The following is a 19,079-nucleotide window of genomic DNA, read 5'->3' as shown; positions in this document are numbered from 1 at the left end:
CTTCTCTACCGTGTATCTGTAGGATTGTACTGTAGGCTGTCTGTACATAAGTAATCAAATAAGTTATTTTATAGTAAGAAATGAATGGTGAACTTTGATATCACATATTATCATGCCAAATTACAAACCTTTATTGCTTGAACTACTTCAGATTTTCTGTGTACTGAGAATTTACATGGGAATAAAACTTGGAAAATTGCCTTCATGTTATTCTCTAAATGGGTTCTGATAAATATTTATAATGTCTTCTCACTACTCAAATACAGATTCTAACTGGCCTTATTCAAGATTCAGTTATTCTTGGGATTAACCCTGAAATCCTATTACCAAGGCTAAAGCAGCAGGGAAAAAAAAAAAAAAAAAAAGAAAATGACAAAGCCGGATTTAGCTACAAAATGAAAGCCTGGTGAAATCAGATCTATTTCACTATTGCTCATTTGATACATATAGATACAACTGGGTCACCAAGCTGATTTAGCCACGAGGTAGAAGTAGCATAGCAACAAACCTCAGCAGGCTGAAAGTCAACAGCAGTAGTATCTGAGCAAGTCTTTAGCAAAGTCACTATATTTTCCTCAACTTTCAGTTTTCCTGGAATGATGTTATTGATTTATTAATCTATTAGGATTTTGGTATTTTAAATATGTTTTATTTCTATAGCAAGTTTAAATGTAGAAATTACTGCCTGGATCAAGTTTGTAATATTTTCTATAAAAGATAAATATATATGAATCTTTAAAAATGCACCACTTTCATGCAGTTTAAGTCAGGTTCTCATTTAATGTCAGAAATTTTTGGAAAGGGAGATTTTCCTAGGGTTTTGTTGGTTTTGGGGTTTTGTTTTTTGTTTATTTTGTTTATTTGTTTGTTTGGTTTAGGTTAGTTTTATTTGGTTTGGGCTTTGTTTTGGGTTGTTTGTTTGTTTGTTTTGTGGTTTGATTTTCTTTTATTATTATTAACTTACAAATGCATTTCCAGAAGATTCTAATTAAACATAATATGTTGAATCAATAGATGTCAGTAAACTGACAGAAAAGGGAGGCAGTCGGTAAGGATGATTGGGAAAATCTGAATTTTTACAAAGACCTGGTCCTGCATACTTTATGTTATCACTTATACAGATTTTGGAGGCATGGAAGGACATTTAGAAAGTAGACTGGTTTACATACAGCTTTTCTGTAATTTTCATCCTCCTAGAGTCAGGACCTCTTGTGTTCAAGATGTATAAATTTTCCTTTAAGGAGGAAGTTTGGATTTTAATATTTGTGGGTTTTCGGTCATTTAGAACACGAATATTTTTTATTGGTTTAGTTGAAATTTAAATTTTATGCTAGCAACAGAAAGCACTAATGTCCTCCACCAGAAATTCCACGTAAAATTCCACGTTTCATGGTACTGCTATGACCAGTTCAACTCTTTTTGTTTTAGTGCCACCTAGTGACTAAAACTTGAAAAATTTTTGGAAGTTTTCAATTTATTGGCGTTTGGTTTTGCATTTTGCAGTACTGAGGTGATTACAGAAGATTTTGTCCTTTTAAAACTGAATCACAGAGTTCATACTGAATTTTGATACTTTCTTTCTTCATTTCAGACATTTTCTCCAGGGTTTTTTTTTTTTTTCCACCTCCCCTCCTTTTGCCTTATACTCCCCTCTCAATGAAAATACCTGTCTGTAGGGTCTTGCTATTCATTCTTTGATCTGCATATCCACAAAGTGGAACAGATAAAGGAAATATTTCAATATTTCTGTTTTACTTCCCTTGAATTCCCTAATAACCTCATGTTGTGGTAGCAATTTTAGTAATTTTATTAGACAGATTTCCAGGTTGAGATTGTGGAAAAGAAGAGGCTTTTGGCAATGCATAAGTAACTATTCTGGAATTAGAAGAGGTTTTCAGAATAACAGCCTCCTATTTTCTGTAAGTTCAGCTCTTGGGGCACTTGGATTGCAGAGGTCCATATGGCCAGAGGAGCGCACAGCTCAGTGGAACTACCCAATGAATGGAAAAGGTCTCAAACATTTAAATCTTTTGCTGCAGTTCTGTATAATTTTTCACTGTTTTTTTTTTTTTCACTTGATTTTCATAAGTTGATCCTTTTCTGAATAAGAAGATAAGGTCCTTGTAAGACTGTCAGATTAGTATTTCTGTTTCAGACCTTCTCCAGAATGACAAAGTTCAAGCAGCATTAGGCTCAAAGCCCTTCATTTGGATTTTTGTGTTAAGCTGAATTGGTTTTCTTATCTTTCAGGTTATTGAGTTGCCCCATATATGGCCAAAGATTGAACTGGTAGTCTGAGGTCGATGAGGATGAGTTCTCTTGAGATTTTTTGTGCCCCAGTAGCAGGCTTAGTTATTCCTGCTCAAACCTGTGAGGAGAAGGTCTTTATTTCCTCAGAGCAGAGGATTCTTCTGGGACATCCCAGAGGTGAAGACTGCAAAAGGATATAAATAAATGTGGTAGTGAGAAATAATCCAGTGGAAACTGCATCTAGATCCTATATCTTGCAGGTATAATTACAAGACAGATTTAATTATATTAATACTTCATGATGATTTAAAATAAAAAGCTCAAGGTTATCCTGTTTTCCATGATTTACAGCTGTTTTGCTGCAAGTTTCTCTTATTTTAGCTTAGATAAAGAATAAGCTGTTCATATACTTGAAAAAATAGAAGCTGACATTGGTGGTGACAGATTCTATAGGGTGGCTTTACATTTTAGCAATTGAAAGGTTTGCCTCTACATTGTTTTGTAAGTAAATCACTGAGCCCATGGCATCATAAAAAAAATCCATTTATTTCTTTTTTTCCAATAGCACTTTTGTTGCATATGTTTACATTTACTGCAATAATTAGGGGGAATGCTTGGCTGATAAAGACCCAGCTGACATGTTTCACTGAGGGTACTTTGTTCAATATAGTATGGGTTGTAATTACATCAATTTTACACCTTTGATAGGATTTGATTTTGTAAGAACATGGAATTTCTGAAGTGTCAACTGGTTTTTGAAAGCTTACACATTCTTTTTTCAGTTAAATACTAAGTGATTGTGTTTTCAAGAAATCTTGTGATCTGAAATAAGCATTATTATGGTACATATGGGTCAGACAATGTGACCAGTAATCAGAAAAGGATTACAGCAGTTTTTTTTGGCTTGTAAATTAAGATGTGCAAAAAATTATAGTACCACTATTGCTATTATGTTCAGATGAGCATAACTAAAAGCAGGCTTAGTTTGGCTAACTATAAGTTTTGAATGGTCCTGGTGTTTGTCGCATATGGAAAGTCAGTTTGAAGGATGTTCTGATGGCTTTTACAGTTGAAATCCTTCCATAACTTCAATACTTTACTGGAGTTCAGATTAATTAAATTCACCCCTGAATTTTCTTTCCCTCTTCATCAGCATTTCATCAGTCAGATTTGAACCTTGCCTTCATCTCCTAGCAAACGGAAATGTTCATTCTGGAGGATTGCTGTTCCATCTACTGATTCCTTCATCGAATCAAAAACTCTGCTCATCTGCCTTTCTGACTGGCATTAGCATTAATGTTGACTGATGTCTTTGCAAACAGCTGGCTCATACATTTGCTTAATTAAATTAGAGCGTTTGCAGACTTTGGTTGATGTAACTCTACATGCTACAAATGTGTAATTTCTTTCCTTCATTTTACGTCAGCATTTGTGCATCTACAGATGCAGATGCTTTGGTTTGACCCTTTGTTCACTTTACAGAGTGTGTGAGTACAGTGCAATGCAGTTTAATGTGTAAGTGTAGTATAGCAGTTTCCTTGTCAGCTGCCTGCACAGTTTGAACCAGTATTCCTTAAAATTTTTTAAAAATCATTTCCATAGCCATAATTACCAATCCATGTGCTGGATACCTGACCTTCTTAGAAATAACTATCCTGATATATTTTCAGGACTGCTAGCAAGTTACTTAGATTGGCAGTTTAATGTAGTGACATTCCAGGAAGAATTTTTCTCTTGTCACTAAATTTTCATTTGAATGTGTAAATTGCTGTTTGCTATGGCCAAAACAAGGCATGCATGTGCCATAGGATTGAATTTAGGATTTCTTTTAAATTAGGTCCTTAAATAATTTCTATATTATATCACTGGTGAAGCAGTGGAGTGTTTTCACTTTATTTTTTCAGATGAAATTGACTTTTGTAGGGCAGAGCTGCCTACTTGGTAATGTTTTTTGGGTTTTTTTTACTTTCTAGATATAATTTCTGCACTTTTACCCCAACTCACAGTTTGAATTGGTTTTCAGACCTTGTCTTTATAAAATTACTTTATGTCTGTAATTTTCCTATCATGACTATAAATTTAGGTTGAGGCAAACTGAAATAATTCCACAGCATAATAACTATTTTCATTCCCACATGGTTTATGTATCCAATAATCATTAGGTGATTTACTGGCTACTTCTATAAGAAATTTTTATTGGAAGCACCATGGAGTGTGTAAGAGTTTTGCATCAAAGTGAACTGGTTACAGTTGTGTGATTATCTCATGGTTTTGCTTAAGCAGCAAAACATACTGGGTTTTTTGGTCCCAAAAATACTTTTTTTTTGGGCAATATGGAATACATTAAGAACATACAGTGTAACCCCCTAATAACATGATTTGAAATACTAGGCATTATTAAAAATGGTTTAATACCATCAATCCTTTTATCCTTTTAAGTTTTGTTTGTTATAAGTGTCATACAGTTATAGGTTGGTATCTGCTGCTGAAAGCAGCTCTCTCTCTGTACTTTGTGCCTGGTACTTAGTGATTTATTTTAGATGTGTAAGTAGTTGAGCATTTATTGAAACCTGGGACCTTATTTACCTTTTACCTACAGAGCACTATTGGACTAGTTAGCAGTAGTGAGACTTAAGCCAACGAGACTTGACTTTTAAGTTATTTTAAGGCTTTGCACCAGGTTGACAGCATAAAATTACATTTATGTTTACTTTCACTGAACATTCATAACCCGGAAGAGGCATTATAATCTGCTTTCAGTTGAAATGTAAATTGTGAGGTCTGTATTTTAGTATACATGTATATATATGTATATTTATACAGAGACAAATTTAAAAGCAATTTTAAACTGATTTTCACTTGTGCAGACAACATTTTGCACTTAAAAAACAATTCTGTGTATGTTTTTACATAATGTCAGAATATCATATAAATTACTTTTCATAGGGTAGTCTTTATGGATATGTGAGTAAGACAGTAGAAGTATGTGTTTTCTCAAGACACAAATTTCTATTCCTATCATCAGTATTGTCATATTTGCAGCTATACTCTCTTGTGCTTCTAAGAGTGTATTTTGCTTTCCATAATTTATATATACCAATTGAGTCTGATCTGCAAGTAACCCAGTAAAACAACAAACTAATTAATGCAATACGGAAGTCACCTGATAACTCAACCAATATTTTTCAGGGGGTTAAAAAAGGCAAAATATACCTTTATCTATTTTTTTTAAAATTTTCTCAACTCTGCATTTCTAAGTTTTATTTCTTTATGTAAACTTGAAACAAAATTTGTGTGATTTTTTCCACTATAGTAGATCTTTTGGGTTGACACAGAGTGAAGCATCAAATACTTGTTTTTTTAAATATTTAGACTCATTTTGGAATCCCCAGTCACTACTGGTTGCTCTCAGCATAGTGGAAATGAAAATCTAGGTTTGACATTCTTCACCTCACAAAGATCCAGAAAACATAAATCTTTACTGCTACAGTACACAGAAAAGAAAATGAACTGTCTTTAATACTATTTCTATTTTTTTTGCAGTTTAATAATAATGCTCAGAATGTCAGCTGCTTTAATCATCTTGTCCAAGCTAATGTGAGGAACAAGAAGAAACTGAAAGAAGCTGTCTATAAAATCTCTGCTAAAGGAATTACGGATTACAAAAAAGGCTTTAGCTATGCTTTTGAACAGCTGCTAAATGTAAGTACTTAAGTAAGATCTCTCTTCTGTCAAGTGAAGGAGAACTGGAATATTCAGCAGGCCACTGCTTACTCTTTCATTGTGTAACTAAGTGGTAGAAGTGCAAACCTATATTTAGCCAGTAAATTTATCCCAACAATGTTTTTTTCATTGCAGGTTCCCCAGCAGGTTGCTAAGGCTTTGGAATGAATTTGATTTTCAATCGGTTGTACTGTTTTACTTCATTCATTCATCTGTTTTTTCATTTAACATGTGATTCACAGTTGACACATACTTGTGGTAGTGGTTCAGTTAATTTTAAAATGGAAAGATCTGTGTTACTGTGTTATTATTTCACTTTTAACACATTATCTCCCAACAATGCTTAATTAACCTACAATTTCACATTTATTAGAAGTCATAAATACTTTACCATGGTTTGAGCAAGATAGAGGGTAGGAAATGAGTTGGCTAATAGAGGAATACTAGGCTGATGATGCCTAAAGCATAGTATTCACTCAATGAGACTATTCTAATTCCTTTCTCTTTCTCATGTATAAAAAGAATAATTTCCTCAAAAATTAAATGCATTGTGTCAATTTTTTAAATACATTGCACTTGCTAACCAGGCACTAGCTTTTTGAATAGCAATGTTTCCCATTTATAGCAAATGTTTGGGGTTTATTAGAAAATTTTAAATGGTTCATGTAGTTGTTTAAAAAGTAGTTCTACTTCTTACCTTCCTGAAGTAGGCATATTATATCTTAAATCTTAGCTTAAATAAAGCTGTATTACTTGACAGCAGGTAAGGTAAAGCTTAAGTTTTCTTATCCTTACTGGTTTTGGTTTTGTTTTGGATTTGGTTTGGTTTGGGGTTCTTTTGTGGGTTTTTGTTTGTTTGTTTGTTTTGGCTTGTTTTATGTGGTTTTGTTGGTTGTTTTTGTTTTTGTTTTTTTTTTTTTTTGTTTGTTTTTTGTGGGTTTTTTTGGTTTGTTTGGTGTTGGTTTTTTTTGGTTTTTTTTTTTTTTTTTTTTTTTTTTTTTTTGTGGTTGTGGTTTTGATTTTTTTATGCTCTTTTTCCCCAGTCTGCCAGATTTGAAATTCAGGACACTTCCCTGACATTGTATATGCAGTTTAAGGCTAGATTTGCTGTAAAAAAAAATATAACCTTGTAACATTGATGGAGAAAAAGAAAACGCAATGTTTTTATGGGAATTTTCTCATTACACTACTATTCAGATTAGCAGAGGAGTGTAGGGGGGAAATGAGTGGGTGTCCTCTGCTGATGGTTGTACAAAACCACAAACAATATTTTGAAGTCTGTTGGACATTTTGGCCCATTCTGGATGGCATTTTCCCCTGTTCTGCACCTGTTGACATCTTATGCAGAGGGAACCAGGAAGAAAAGAAATTTTGACAAATATCTTCCTCATGATATTGATATTTGCTTAAAGTTATGAATTACATTTGGTGCAGCACCAGGTATGGGAAACATTAACAAAAGCTGAACACAGGGGAAGCCTCAAACTGGACTTTTTTGTGGGACTAAAGTATTACTTAAAAAATAATTGGAGATGAGTGTTAAAGTGGGACCATCTCTTTTGTAGCTGGAGGCAGAAGAGTGATTAGCCTCACATGATCGCTGCAAGCCTAGAACTTTTGGCTGGACGTTGTGGATTGCAAAAGGTTCTGGCTATATACTCATCCTCTCCAAATACTGACAAATCTAACAGGAAGAGTAAAGGGCTGGTGATGGGTTCAGGCCAAGGCTCTGGTGACAGGACAATATAATATGGTGGTATAATGCAGGCTTAAATAAGCAATAAAATAATATGCTTGGAGATAGTTGCCAGTTGTATATTTATTAATTCAAATAGTCCATTTGCTTTAAGGTCCATATAAATGCAGTATTGCTCAAATTTTCAAAATAACTTTGTGGGTACTATTTCTGGATGACAATTATTTCAAAGAATTTTCCAGTATACCAAATTAATGTTTGGTACCATGAAAAAATGCTGTCTGATGAGTTCTTAAATGTAAACAGACACTTAAGTTTTTTCAGCGTAATAATTAATGTGATTAACAATAATCTGGATTCCATAAGTTTTATACAGCATTTTCCCATTATTTATTGTTACATTAACTTGCTTCTTTGAAAATCATAATAGTTCGGCTTCAGCAATTCAGGAGAGTTTTTTCCCTCATATCTATGGTTTCTTAAAGAAAAATTAGTGAAAAATGCATTCTTAAAGTGTCATGTCACAAGATATAATTGTAACCTGACACTTAAAGAGTTAATTTTAAAGATGTGAAACTTGTACAAAACAAAAGCAGTGTTAAATGCAGTACAAAATGGATCATGTCTTGCTTGCCTGTTTGAAATAAAACAATAATGCCTGTATCAAATAGAAGAGAGAGCTAAAAATTAATACACAGCTCAATTCCTCTTGTATTCTTTTGTGATTTAAGCTAAGCTGCTTCTTGTCCTGGGGAAGCTCCTGTATAGACAACCCATTCCCATTCCGCTGTGGCCCATTGGAATGCTAAGGCAAACTGTTCAGAAAAATGATGAAATTACAACATCAGATTTTCACAATCTATTATGGATTCACTCCCTGAGCCAGTATCTCTCCAATTTAGGCCAGAACAGGCTGTGGTGGGGGGAGGAAGATGTGTTTTAAATTCCTTAAAGATTATCTGGTCCCAACACTCCTGCCATGGACAGGGGCATCTTTCACTAGACCAGGCTGCTCAGAGCTCTATTCAGCCTGGCCTTAAACAGTTCCAGGGATGGGGTAATATAATATGATTTGAATTTATTGATGTTCAGGTTTCCAATAATGTTTGGGGGCTAAAATCTTGGATATTTTTTTCTGTGACATTAGTGTCTTTAGTGTCTAGACAATATAGTGTAAGTAAATGCACTTCTGTAAGTAGGAGGAGATGAGAGAAAACTGCTTTTTTCTGATATGCTAAGCATATGCTAAGTAAGTCACAGAAAAGTCCTGCTTTAGGCAGTGAAAGCAAAGCCTAGCTCAAGTTCCTATTTCCCATAGTAGTGCTTCTTTCAAAATCCATAGAAAAGTTCCATAATATAAGCAAATTTTGATCCCCTTCCTTTCCCCTCTGATCTTATTTTGGTCTATATATTAAATCACTGTAGATGTAGGTGAATTTCTTTATTTATGAGGTACCCAACCCTACTTTTATTGCTTTTTTAATATCGAGAGAATTGCAGCCCAAAGCAGTATCTTGCGAGTTATATTTCACAAGTGAAAAATGGTCATAAATTATTTAATCCCAACTGAAACAGCATGTGCTGATGAGGTTGGAGAGAAGGTATTGATTTCAGCCAGGTTTTATATGTTGTTACATGTGAAGGAATCTTTGGGGTTGATTCTTTGGGGTTGATTTCTTCTTTTTTTTTTTTTTTTTTTTTTTTTTTTTTTTTTTTTTTTTTTTTTTTTTTTCCCTGAATTATTAAATTTGAAAGTAATAATAGTAAGAAAAGAAGTAATACTTCACTGAATATTGGACAGGAGTTAGAGCAGTGAGTAGAATGAAAAATGGCAGAGGGGAGTGGGATCATCACACCTGACCAGCCTGGTCACAGTCAGTCTGTAGTCACAGAGTAAAGCAGGAGGGAACTGGGGACTTTGTAAGGACAACTCTCCTATTTATCTTCCTGACTCTAGAGTAAATTCATATAGCAAAATTGAGGCTCAAGTAAGGAGAAGTTGAATTTGTTTCACTGGATCTCTAAGGGTTTTACTTGGTCACATCCAGCTACTCAGAACTACCAAGGTGGGTCTGACTGGGACCATTTGTATGCCACACAAAGGACAAGGAAGACAAGGAATGGCTGCAGAAGTAATAAGCAATTTGCTTAGACTAGACTCTTAACTTTTAGAGAATAAAAAGGAGCCAAAATTCATGCTCACCTCTATTGATCTGGCTGTGGAACAATGTTATTATTTCTTTGCAAAACACACTGCCTTTTTCTCAGGGGCTTTACTAGTTACTTTGATGAATTAGCAGTCAGAGGGGCTTCTTCTTAATTCTATTTCAGGCTTGCTTTCCACAAATAATGGAACATGCTACATTTTTCAGCTCTGAGATGCAACATAATTGGAAAAGTTGGTGATGGAGAGATTTTAATAATCTAGGTGGCCATATCTTGGCTACAATATATTATGTAAAACTTATTCTAAAATATTTTTCTAAAGATTAGCAATTAGCTTGAGAATATTAATAATTTTAAGAGCAACATGAAGGAATTAAAGATTTGGAACATGGAGCTCAATTAAAGGAAATATGACAAAAATATTTTGAAGCTTATAAGGTGAATATCCTATAGGATGCTTAAATTAACAGAGTTTTTATTCAAGCAGTCAGCGAGCTGGAAAGTTTTTGTGAGTAGGAGTCCAACAGAAAAAAAATGAACATATGCAGTAATTCATTACATGTCCATTGTTCCCCAGTTTCCACAAGGAAAGTAATGATAAGGGAAAAAAAATAAGGATGAGAAAAGACTAAAAATATTTTGAGATCCCCACAGTGCAAGTCTCATGCAGAACATCTGTTGAGGAGCACTGTGGGGTTGATGTGATGAGTATGAGCTAAAGAGCTCTCCTTGTGTTTGTGGAGCTGAAAGGAACTACCAAATCCCTGTTCCACTCTGTTGGGCCAGATCTGAAGTGATTCATATTTAAGTATCATGGAACAGAGAGGTGACTTGGTTTATTTTATTTTATTTTTTGTTTAGAGGGGGGTATTGAATGAAATGCTAAAATATTTATGTTTTGACATTACCATGTTAAAGGAGTAAGTGTGTAGCTATAAAAGCCATCAGATATAACAATTGTTATTCCTTATTGCCTGAAATATAAAAACTCTTCCATTTGTATCTCCTACAGCACAGTGTCTCCAGAGCTAACTGCAATAAGATTATTATGCTGTTTACAGATGGTGGTGAAGAAAGAGCACAAGAAATTTTCCACAAATATAACGAAGACAAAAAAGTAGGTGATATATAAAAATATTACTGTATGAAATACAACAGCATAAATGTATAGAGCACTTTAAAAAAACTTATCAGTATTGATCCTTAGGACACTAAAATCTTTTTCAATCTATAATATTTATTTGAAAAATCATAAAATATATTTAAGGTTTTACACTTTGTGATTCATTGATCTCAAGTGATGCAAAAGTATACTGTAAACCATAAAAAAAGTCTGTTGACACTTTTCTTGCATTAGTGTAATCCCTGAATTATCCAGCATAGGTACATGGTAGTTAACTACATAGGTAGTTAAATGATAGGATATATATGTGTATCTCTGTCTTCTCACTGCAAATATCTTCTATGTGCTTTTATTGTTTGCCAGGCAAAGGCAAAAGGAGAATTCAAGGTTAGAATCTGAATTTGAATAGATTTGGGCTGGAACAAACCCACATTTTTCCCAGTGAGGCTAATTATACCTTTGAATGTCTTAGCAAGGAGTGGGATGGCTTTCTGCTGATGAAATTTGATCTGTGGTTAAAGCAGAATTATGGGTTTGACATGAGAATCCCTGGATGAGTTCTCTTGTTTAGATAAAATTGGATTATTAGCTGTGCTGATTTTGGGTGTAATTTTTGAATCTAATCAAATTTCTGGTCTGGCTTTTGCATACTTAAAGATTTAAAAATACAGGAGTGTATGCATGAAATATGGCAGCTTTTAAAGTTGTTTCCTATTAAATTTCAGTGCAAACTATTATTTATTATTATTAGAAAATTATTCACATTCTAAATAGAAATGGAATATGAGCTGGATTTACACTGCAACTAAGCATTTACCTTTTCTAAAGCCTGGGCTTATGCCTACATCTGTGGAGTTTTGGGAGTTGTTTTTTGTTTTCCTTTGAAAAAAGCAGCTAAAACTTAAAATACAATTCATGAAGGCTCTTTAACAGTTGCCATGGATGTATATGCATGAAGCAGTGGAAGCATTTAATTGGAAATCCTCATATGTTTGAATTAATCCTTTCAAAAGTAGAGCTGGAAATGCAGTGCTCAATCTTGACCAGAGATTGAATCACTGACCTTGAATAATATTTTTTTGGCTGTTTTAGAGTAGTGCTTTACACTGAATGATATGGTGGGATTTAGTTAATCTTTGTGTCTGAGTTGAAAGTACTTTTTATACTGGCAGTTAGGAGAGAGAATGAAAGTTGTAGCCATGTGTGATGCACATGGCTGTACTCTGAAAATAAATGCAGAGATTCCTCTTCAAATTTGGATAGTAGTAGATAGATAATGGTAGCTTTTATCACGTTAAAACAACAGGCATCAGCTTTTGGAAATACCCCCATAAGGGGGAAGATGTATGATTCATTTCTTATTATTTTTTTTCATTTAATTTGCTGTGTTAGGAGGAAAGTATATTAAAATATTCAGTCCAAACAACAAAACAGATTTGAAGTGCTGAGATTTGTGATCTTAATCATGTCATGCCTGATAGTTGATTATTCTGTGAAGTATAATAAATGAAATATAGGATTTGCTAATTTTAAATCATTATTTTATTGCCTCATTTAATACTGTAAATTTTCACTGCCAAGGGTTGGGGTGGCTTTATGCATAATGTTATATATAAAACAGTATACACAGACACTTTCTTGTTACCTCTTGTGAAGGAAGTTTGGGGGTTTTATTGCATACAGCAAATGTATAATGGTAATAATGGTCACTGTGGGTCAGTATATTAGCATACATCATTTAATGCATTATCAATGCAAGGCAAGGCATGTTTTCTACACTTGTTTATGTTCTATGCATCTACAAGTGCAAATCTTAGTAAACACTTCCATTTTGTCACTTGCCTAATGAAGGCTCTGGGTTGTTAGATATCAGTCCTTACTGTTTTTTTCCAAGGTGACATTGGAATTGCAGTACCAAGTTTATGTAGGTGCAATTTGAAGAGCCATTTGCTTTCCCCTTTTCTCTTTCAATCAGTTACAATCCTGGTAGTGTTGAAGGGAAATTTATGGTTGGAGAACATCTAACAAGACTGCACCAGTAAATACTTTTTGAGAAGTTACAATGAAATCTCCCAACATCTTTCATAACATTCTAATATTTTTAAAAATAAGCCTTATACAAAATATGCTTGTGATAATGCTCTCCTTAGTAAGGCTACACTTGATTCCAGAATGACAACATGTGAGCTCTTTTGTTGTTGCCTCTGTATGTAATTTAATGTTAGTTCATTATCAGTAGAGAATAGCATAATTGGTAGACACATTCCAACATGAAAAATACACATACACTTTTAATCTTGCTAAGTGATAATCACAAGTATTGTGCTATCTTCTTAGGTTGAAGATTAGGCTGCTTTCTTATATTAAATTATGAGATTGGAAGGAGATGTAGGTGTAGTTTCTGTTGTCTTTGTTGCAGTTAATTTATAATTGAGTTCATAAATATCCAGTGAATTTCAGACTATGTTGATATTTATAATTTGTAGAGGGACTATTCAATAAAAGGTGTTAAAATGTTTTCTGTTTTACAGTAGCAGCAGTTCATGGTATAAATATGTATCAGTATATGCATCTTCTTGCCTGCTCTGCACTTATTTGACCACTTGTCTTTGTGTTTTTGCATAAAGCATATAAAAGATGAATTTTATTGTCTTATGTCACAGTCAGTCACTTAGGCACCACTGAGTTGTAAACTTGCTTTCTTTTTCGCATACTAGCAAAAGACCATTTATTCAAATCTATTAATCCTTGTTTCCACCTTCTTGATGTAAAATTGCTTCAGCTCTATAAGTATTTTCTTTTTCGTGTCTGTTAATTTGTAAATCCATGACATGAAAGAAGCTTGGGTTTCAGCCCATTAAGTAACATGATTTAGTACATTTGTTTGCAGTGTCCTTGATGCAACCTTCAAGTTAAGTTAAATAATGCAATAAACACTTGAAAACTACTAAAAGAGAGCCTAGAATCTAGAGGCTGAAAAGTAGTCCTTTTAAATTCGAAATTTTAATCTGTTTGAAATAGCATACAGATATATTTAAAATAGTTTTCTGTCTGTATAAATAATTTACAGTGTGAATAGGAGGGTTATTATAAAAGTTATGTAACACAGATTTGGGGAGAAACACTTATCTGTGTGAAGAGGAAAATCACAGTTGTGTTTCACCTTTGCATGCCTTTTTCCCTTTATAAAGCCAGATTATATTGTCACACATTGCAACAACATGCTGAGCCTGATATTTAAAAACTGGCATGTTTACCTTTATGGTGACATTTGGGGCACTCACATTAAATGTGTAAAATACCACACATGCTCTAAATTTCAGGAATGAGGGTGATAAATTTCATTTTATTTGCGCTCCTCCTACAGATGGCTTCACTGAAGATAGCAATACAAATTTAATTGAAATGTATGCCCTGTAGGCGTTTGTCATGAGAATTTTGAATTCAGGTTGAAAATAGAAAACCACAGATCTTTGGGGCAAATTTCCCCTTGGAATCTGTATTTGGAAAGATTGCTCAATTTATGTGAGTAGGAAAAGACCTTAAACATACCTTGTGCACTTTTAGTTGTTTGAAGTTTCGTAGAATGGCAGAGGTTTGTGTGGGTTGGATGAACTGACCTGACACACAGAGGCAGGATTAGTCTGACCCCTCAGGTATGAACAGAGCTATAAATTGGGCCTTATGTCCCATTCTCACAGAATTATCTTCCATAATTAATACAACCTGATTTCTTTTGTAGATTTTTCTGACAGTATCATTTGAGAGGAAATGATGTGAAGAGAAGTTTTCCAACAACTCAGTTCCATTAAGAATATCTGTATGTGATTGGCACATAATTGCTGCTGTGGTAGGCATCCCAAGGGAGAAGGCTCCAGCTTGCTAGAACTCCCCTGGGAAGCTTAGAGCTGCCACTCACTTCTTCCAAATGGGACACATTCAGCATGTCAATAGAGTGATAAAATGAAATATTTATGAGAGAACTTGTAAAATTTTCATTAAAAAAAAAAAAAAAAGAAAAAAAAGAAAAAAAAAGAAAAAAAAAAAAAGAACAAGCTTCCTACTCTCATTACCCATGGAGGGAACCATTTTCTTTTTTGGTTTCAATCCATTAGTGCATAACTGCAAGTCAATAAAACTAAAATCAAAACTATGTTAATTTAGGCAGTGGTGTATATATTGTTCTAGATGACTACAAAGGACGTTCAAACAAGTCCATGACGTTTCCACTTTGGGTGGCCATGGAATTCTCATCAGGGATCAGACTGACCAAATGTAACTTTATATGGTCACTTACAGAGCTTAAAATTGAAACAGCATCTTTCACAACACAAGTGTCAGCTTTGAATAGAACTGAACAGCTGTCAGAATGCACCCCAACAGGTTTGGCATTTCTATGTGTGTGTGGTAGGCTTGTGACACTGAATATAACACAAAGTAATTAAATTAATGGTTGAATAAAGCTTGAGCTACCTGGTTAAACTTGCTCCCCAGCCCTATTCCTAATCACTTCTGCCTTAAGAATGTATCACCTTCCAGATGTTAATTTGACTTTATTGTATCTTCCATGATGTGCACAAATGGTAAACCTAAAATATTCTGGGTGAAACTTGGGTCAGTACTCAAGAATTCCATAATCCATTACTTTTTCTGTCAAAGTAAAAAGTGGAAACTGTTATTAGAGTATTCACAGAAGAAGCATCTTATTCTAAAGGCAAATTGTCTTTTTTTTTTTTTTTTAACCTCTTAGCTCCACTTATTAATTAAGGACTTGCAATATACCTACTGTCCCAGTTTCTGGATTCCTAACATAAATTAATTCCACTACAATAATGAATTTAAATGTACCATATCTTAGTCTCCCTCCTTTGACAGTCATTATCCAAATATGCTTTGGTAATAGTCAAGCTGCACAATACTAAGCTATGTAAGTCTTGAGTTTATAAATCCATGCAATAACAGTTTGGGGGGAGGGGGAGGTTAGTAGGACATTTTGTCTTTTTCAGTACAATATTAGGCACACATTTTTTCCCCATAAACTTAGATTTTGAACCACAGTTACCTGATGATTGTGAAGCCCTGTTTCCGTACTAGGAGTCTGAATTCAGTGATTTTTAAGATACTCTTTTTCAAAAATACCTATACATTGTTCTTTCAGCAGTCATCTTCTCAGCTAACCTGCTAGGCTGCCATGTGTCCATGCCCTGGCAATGCTCTAGGATTACAGCAGTCTGCCCATCTTTCCTACACTATCTTTCACTGACCCCTTTATGCTTAGACATCACCAAACATCACCAAGCCTTTCTTGGAGACTTCAATAATGAAGTAATATCCATTATATTTTTTCTACTTTTTTCACTTTTCCATTCAGCCATGGCATCCCCTCTGGTGTTCTGTGTGTGGACACCTGGGTGAGGTCACTGCAGACTTAAAGAGGTGCAGCAGAAAGTGCAGCGGGGCTGAGGGGAGCTCTTTTAGGAAGATCTGCTTGCAGAACCTTTTCATGCTTTTGTCTGCACACACATCTCCATGTTGATGTGAGTTTCTTTTTATGCTGCTGTTTCATTATGAGCATGATTCTGGGTTGCCACGTGGCATTTTTGTCTCCCATGCAAGATAAAAATCCATGTGGAGGTGTTGAGAACTGCAGAAGACTAATGAAAGTTTTAATATAGCTTTGTTGAAAAGTAACCTTATCGGTTTTATTAAAGTCATGTGTATCTGTTACACATAAAACCCAACTGGCAGCTTGTTTCCTTCAAATTTGGCATGGAGGAGGCTATTTGATACTTCTATTTTTGTTGATCTTCAATTCCAAACACTGTAGTAATAGCGATTGATTCAGTGCATCACATTGAGGTTGATGCTGCAGATGGCAGAAAATGATTAATCAAGGGAACAAGGATAGAATATCAGTTAATATAGAAAGCACATTATGTTTGTTTTGGGACAAATGCAAGAAAGTCAGACTGCATTTTGCTTATTTATGCAAACAAAATGCTACATATGGCATAGCTGGTTGAGGCTAGACATCAGAGGGTCTGTCCTGTCTCAGCCTCCCCATATATTAACTGCGCATTTATTCCTGTGAATTTGCAATTGCTGTGAAATGCCTTGTGATTTGATTATGTTCTTCTGTAATTCAAGAATTGGAGATCTGGGACTTTCTGCAATGAGCCTTTTAATAACTCGCCTAATGACGTTTATGTAATCTCTTCTTTAAAGTATCCTGTTCCACAGCTTCCTTAAGTATTTACATTCTTCTCTTTCAACAGCTACCTGTTTAGAAAGCTTTCCTAGATTTCCTTAAGACAAAGTAGGCTTAGAGGATTTAGGGTTTCTTTTTTCTTTTCATTTTACATTCTTTAATAAGAACAACTAATTCTCATCATAATAATGTCCCTTCCATTTTAGGAAACAATTTCTATGTTGAAACTGTTGAAACTTTCATCCACGTTTTTTATCCAGCTTTTGTCTTTTAAAGTAAACAAACTCATTTCTTTCAGATTCACCAAACGTGCATCTTAGATTATATTCATTATTTATTCTTTACACCCTTTTTGTGTATAAAGGCACATTGTCGCTCTTGAACAGTGAAACTTGAATGGTATCAAGACAACATAGCATTTTATACATATGTATATATATATATATTTTTTTTTTTTAATGCATGGCAGCATTTGGGTAATTATAGAGCATAACTTAACATTTTGGAACTGTGTTATATTATTGAACCATATTTGGTTTTTTGCTTTATTCTGAATCTTTTTTCCCTAGATGTCTGGGTTTTTTTGGTTGTATATTTTTTTTTTTTAACTGTTCATCTTCATTCTCAGTATCTGTGCTTGATCTTCCAAATCTTTTTAATCCTACATTACATTCAGCTGTTTTTTCTTGTATACTTAATGTTTTCTTCTTCTTGAATCACTATTTTTTCTTTTAATCCTTCATTCTTTAGATTATCTTTCTACATTACTCATTCAGCTAGCTAATTCTCTGTGTTTGTTGGAGTTGGTCTCTTTTCCTTTTTTTACTGTTATGAAACCTCCCTTTCCTTGTAATAAAAATAACTTCTTGATCTTTCACTCAAAGTATTTTCTTTCTCCTGGACTTACAGATAATTCTGCCTTAAATTTCATATATAAATTAACTGTTCTTGGCATCTTCTAGAATAAGAAATTTTCCTAACCTCCTAGAAGATATTCAGTAATTATGTCTCACATTATAAGTTTTATCTGCATGACCTTATATATTTAAAGTTATAAATAATTTTTCTATGCTTCTGGTGTTTATTAAGGGAAGTTCAATAAATAAGTGAAGAAAATTTAAAAATTAAGAATTGTTTTCTGCAGATAGAGAAGCCAAAAACTATGCAAGAAAAAAAAAACATAAATATGATTATGAAGATTTAGAGATGCTTTTATGTATAATTGCCCATTCTGATGCGATTCTGACATTTGTATGATCCCTGAGTCTAGAGTTTTCCAAAGGTTAACTTTACAACACTGGTTTAAAAATGCAACTTTCTGGGAAGAAACTGCAGAATTTGTCCACTTAATAGAATACACAATATAACTGAGCTGGCACAACTGAATAGTATTTTAAAAAGAATTAACTATTATTTAGTGACTCTAAAACTTGATAGAAATCTTAGTTTCAAAATGCTTCTTAGGCCACCTCATAGGTGGACATTGAGGATTTGTCTGTTAGTAGATGGAAAAGTTTGCCAATGCACAAGTGGAAAAAATGGACAGGAAGAAGAGTTTATAGCTGGGCTCCAAGAGGGAAAGTACAGAATAGGAATCTCTTTAGGGGGCAAGAGAATAAGGGAACAGCTGAAATAAGCACAAGATGCATGCAGCAGCCTAAACAGATGACAGGTTAAGAAGGAAATGAAAATTAAAAAAAAAAAAAGTTACAATCCATTTGGATAGCAAGTATTTGCTTATATATGGAAGAAGCATAACAGAGGAAAGGGATGTGAAATGAGAAGTTAGAGTGCAAGTGTAGGTGAACTGTACGTTCCACCCAGGCAAGTAGAAACCTCGTGCAACTTCAGTGTAGAGTATTAATGATTGATGAAGATGTCATAAGAAGGGGTTGTTTTATAGGAGAGAACAT

The 19,079-nt window shown here is 34.1% G+C and overlaps 1 protein-coding gene across 1 annotated transcript in view; it reads left to right on the top strand.

Annotated features, from left to right (window-relative positions):
- CACNA2D1 (calcium voltage-gated channel auxiliary subunit alpha2delta 1) overlaps positions 1–19,079 on the top strand; it is a 366,445-nt gene that overhangs the window by 279,132 nt on the left and 68,234 nt on the right. The window contains exons 11-12 of the mRNA XM_053977961.1: positions 5,794–5,952; positions 10,848–10,952. Of these exons, the coding sequence (XP_053833936.1) occupies positions 5,794–5,952; positions 10,848–10,952 (264 nt within the window). The remainder of the gene's footprint in view (positions 1–5,793; positions 5,953–10,847; positions 10,953–19,079) is intronic.

The sequence above is a fragment of the Vidua macroura genome, chromosome 5 (assembly GCF_024509145.1).
Source record: "Vidua macroura isolate BioBank_ID:100142 chromosome 5, ASM2450914v1, whole genome shotgun sequence".
NCBI lineage: Eukaryota > Metazoa > Chordata > Aves > Passeriformes > Viduidae > Vidua > Vidua macroura.
Note: the sequence above shows the minus strand (reverse complement) of the source record. Positions and strands in the feature narration are given on the sequence as shown.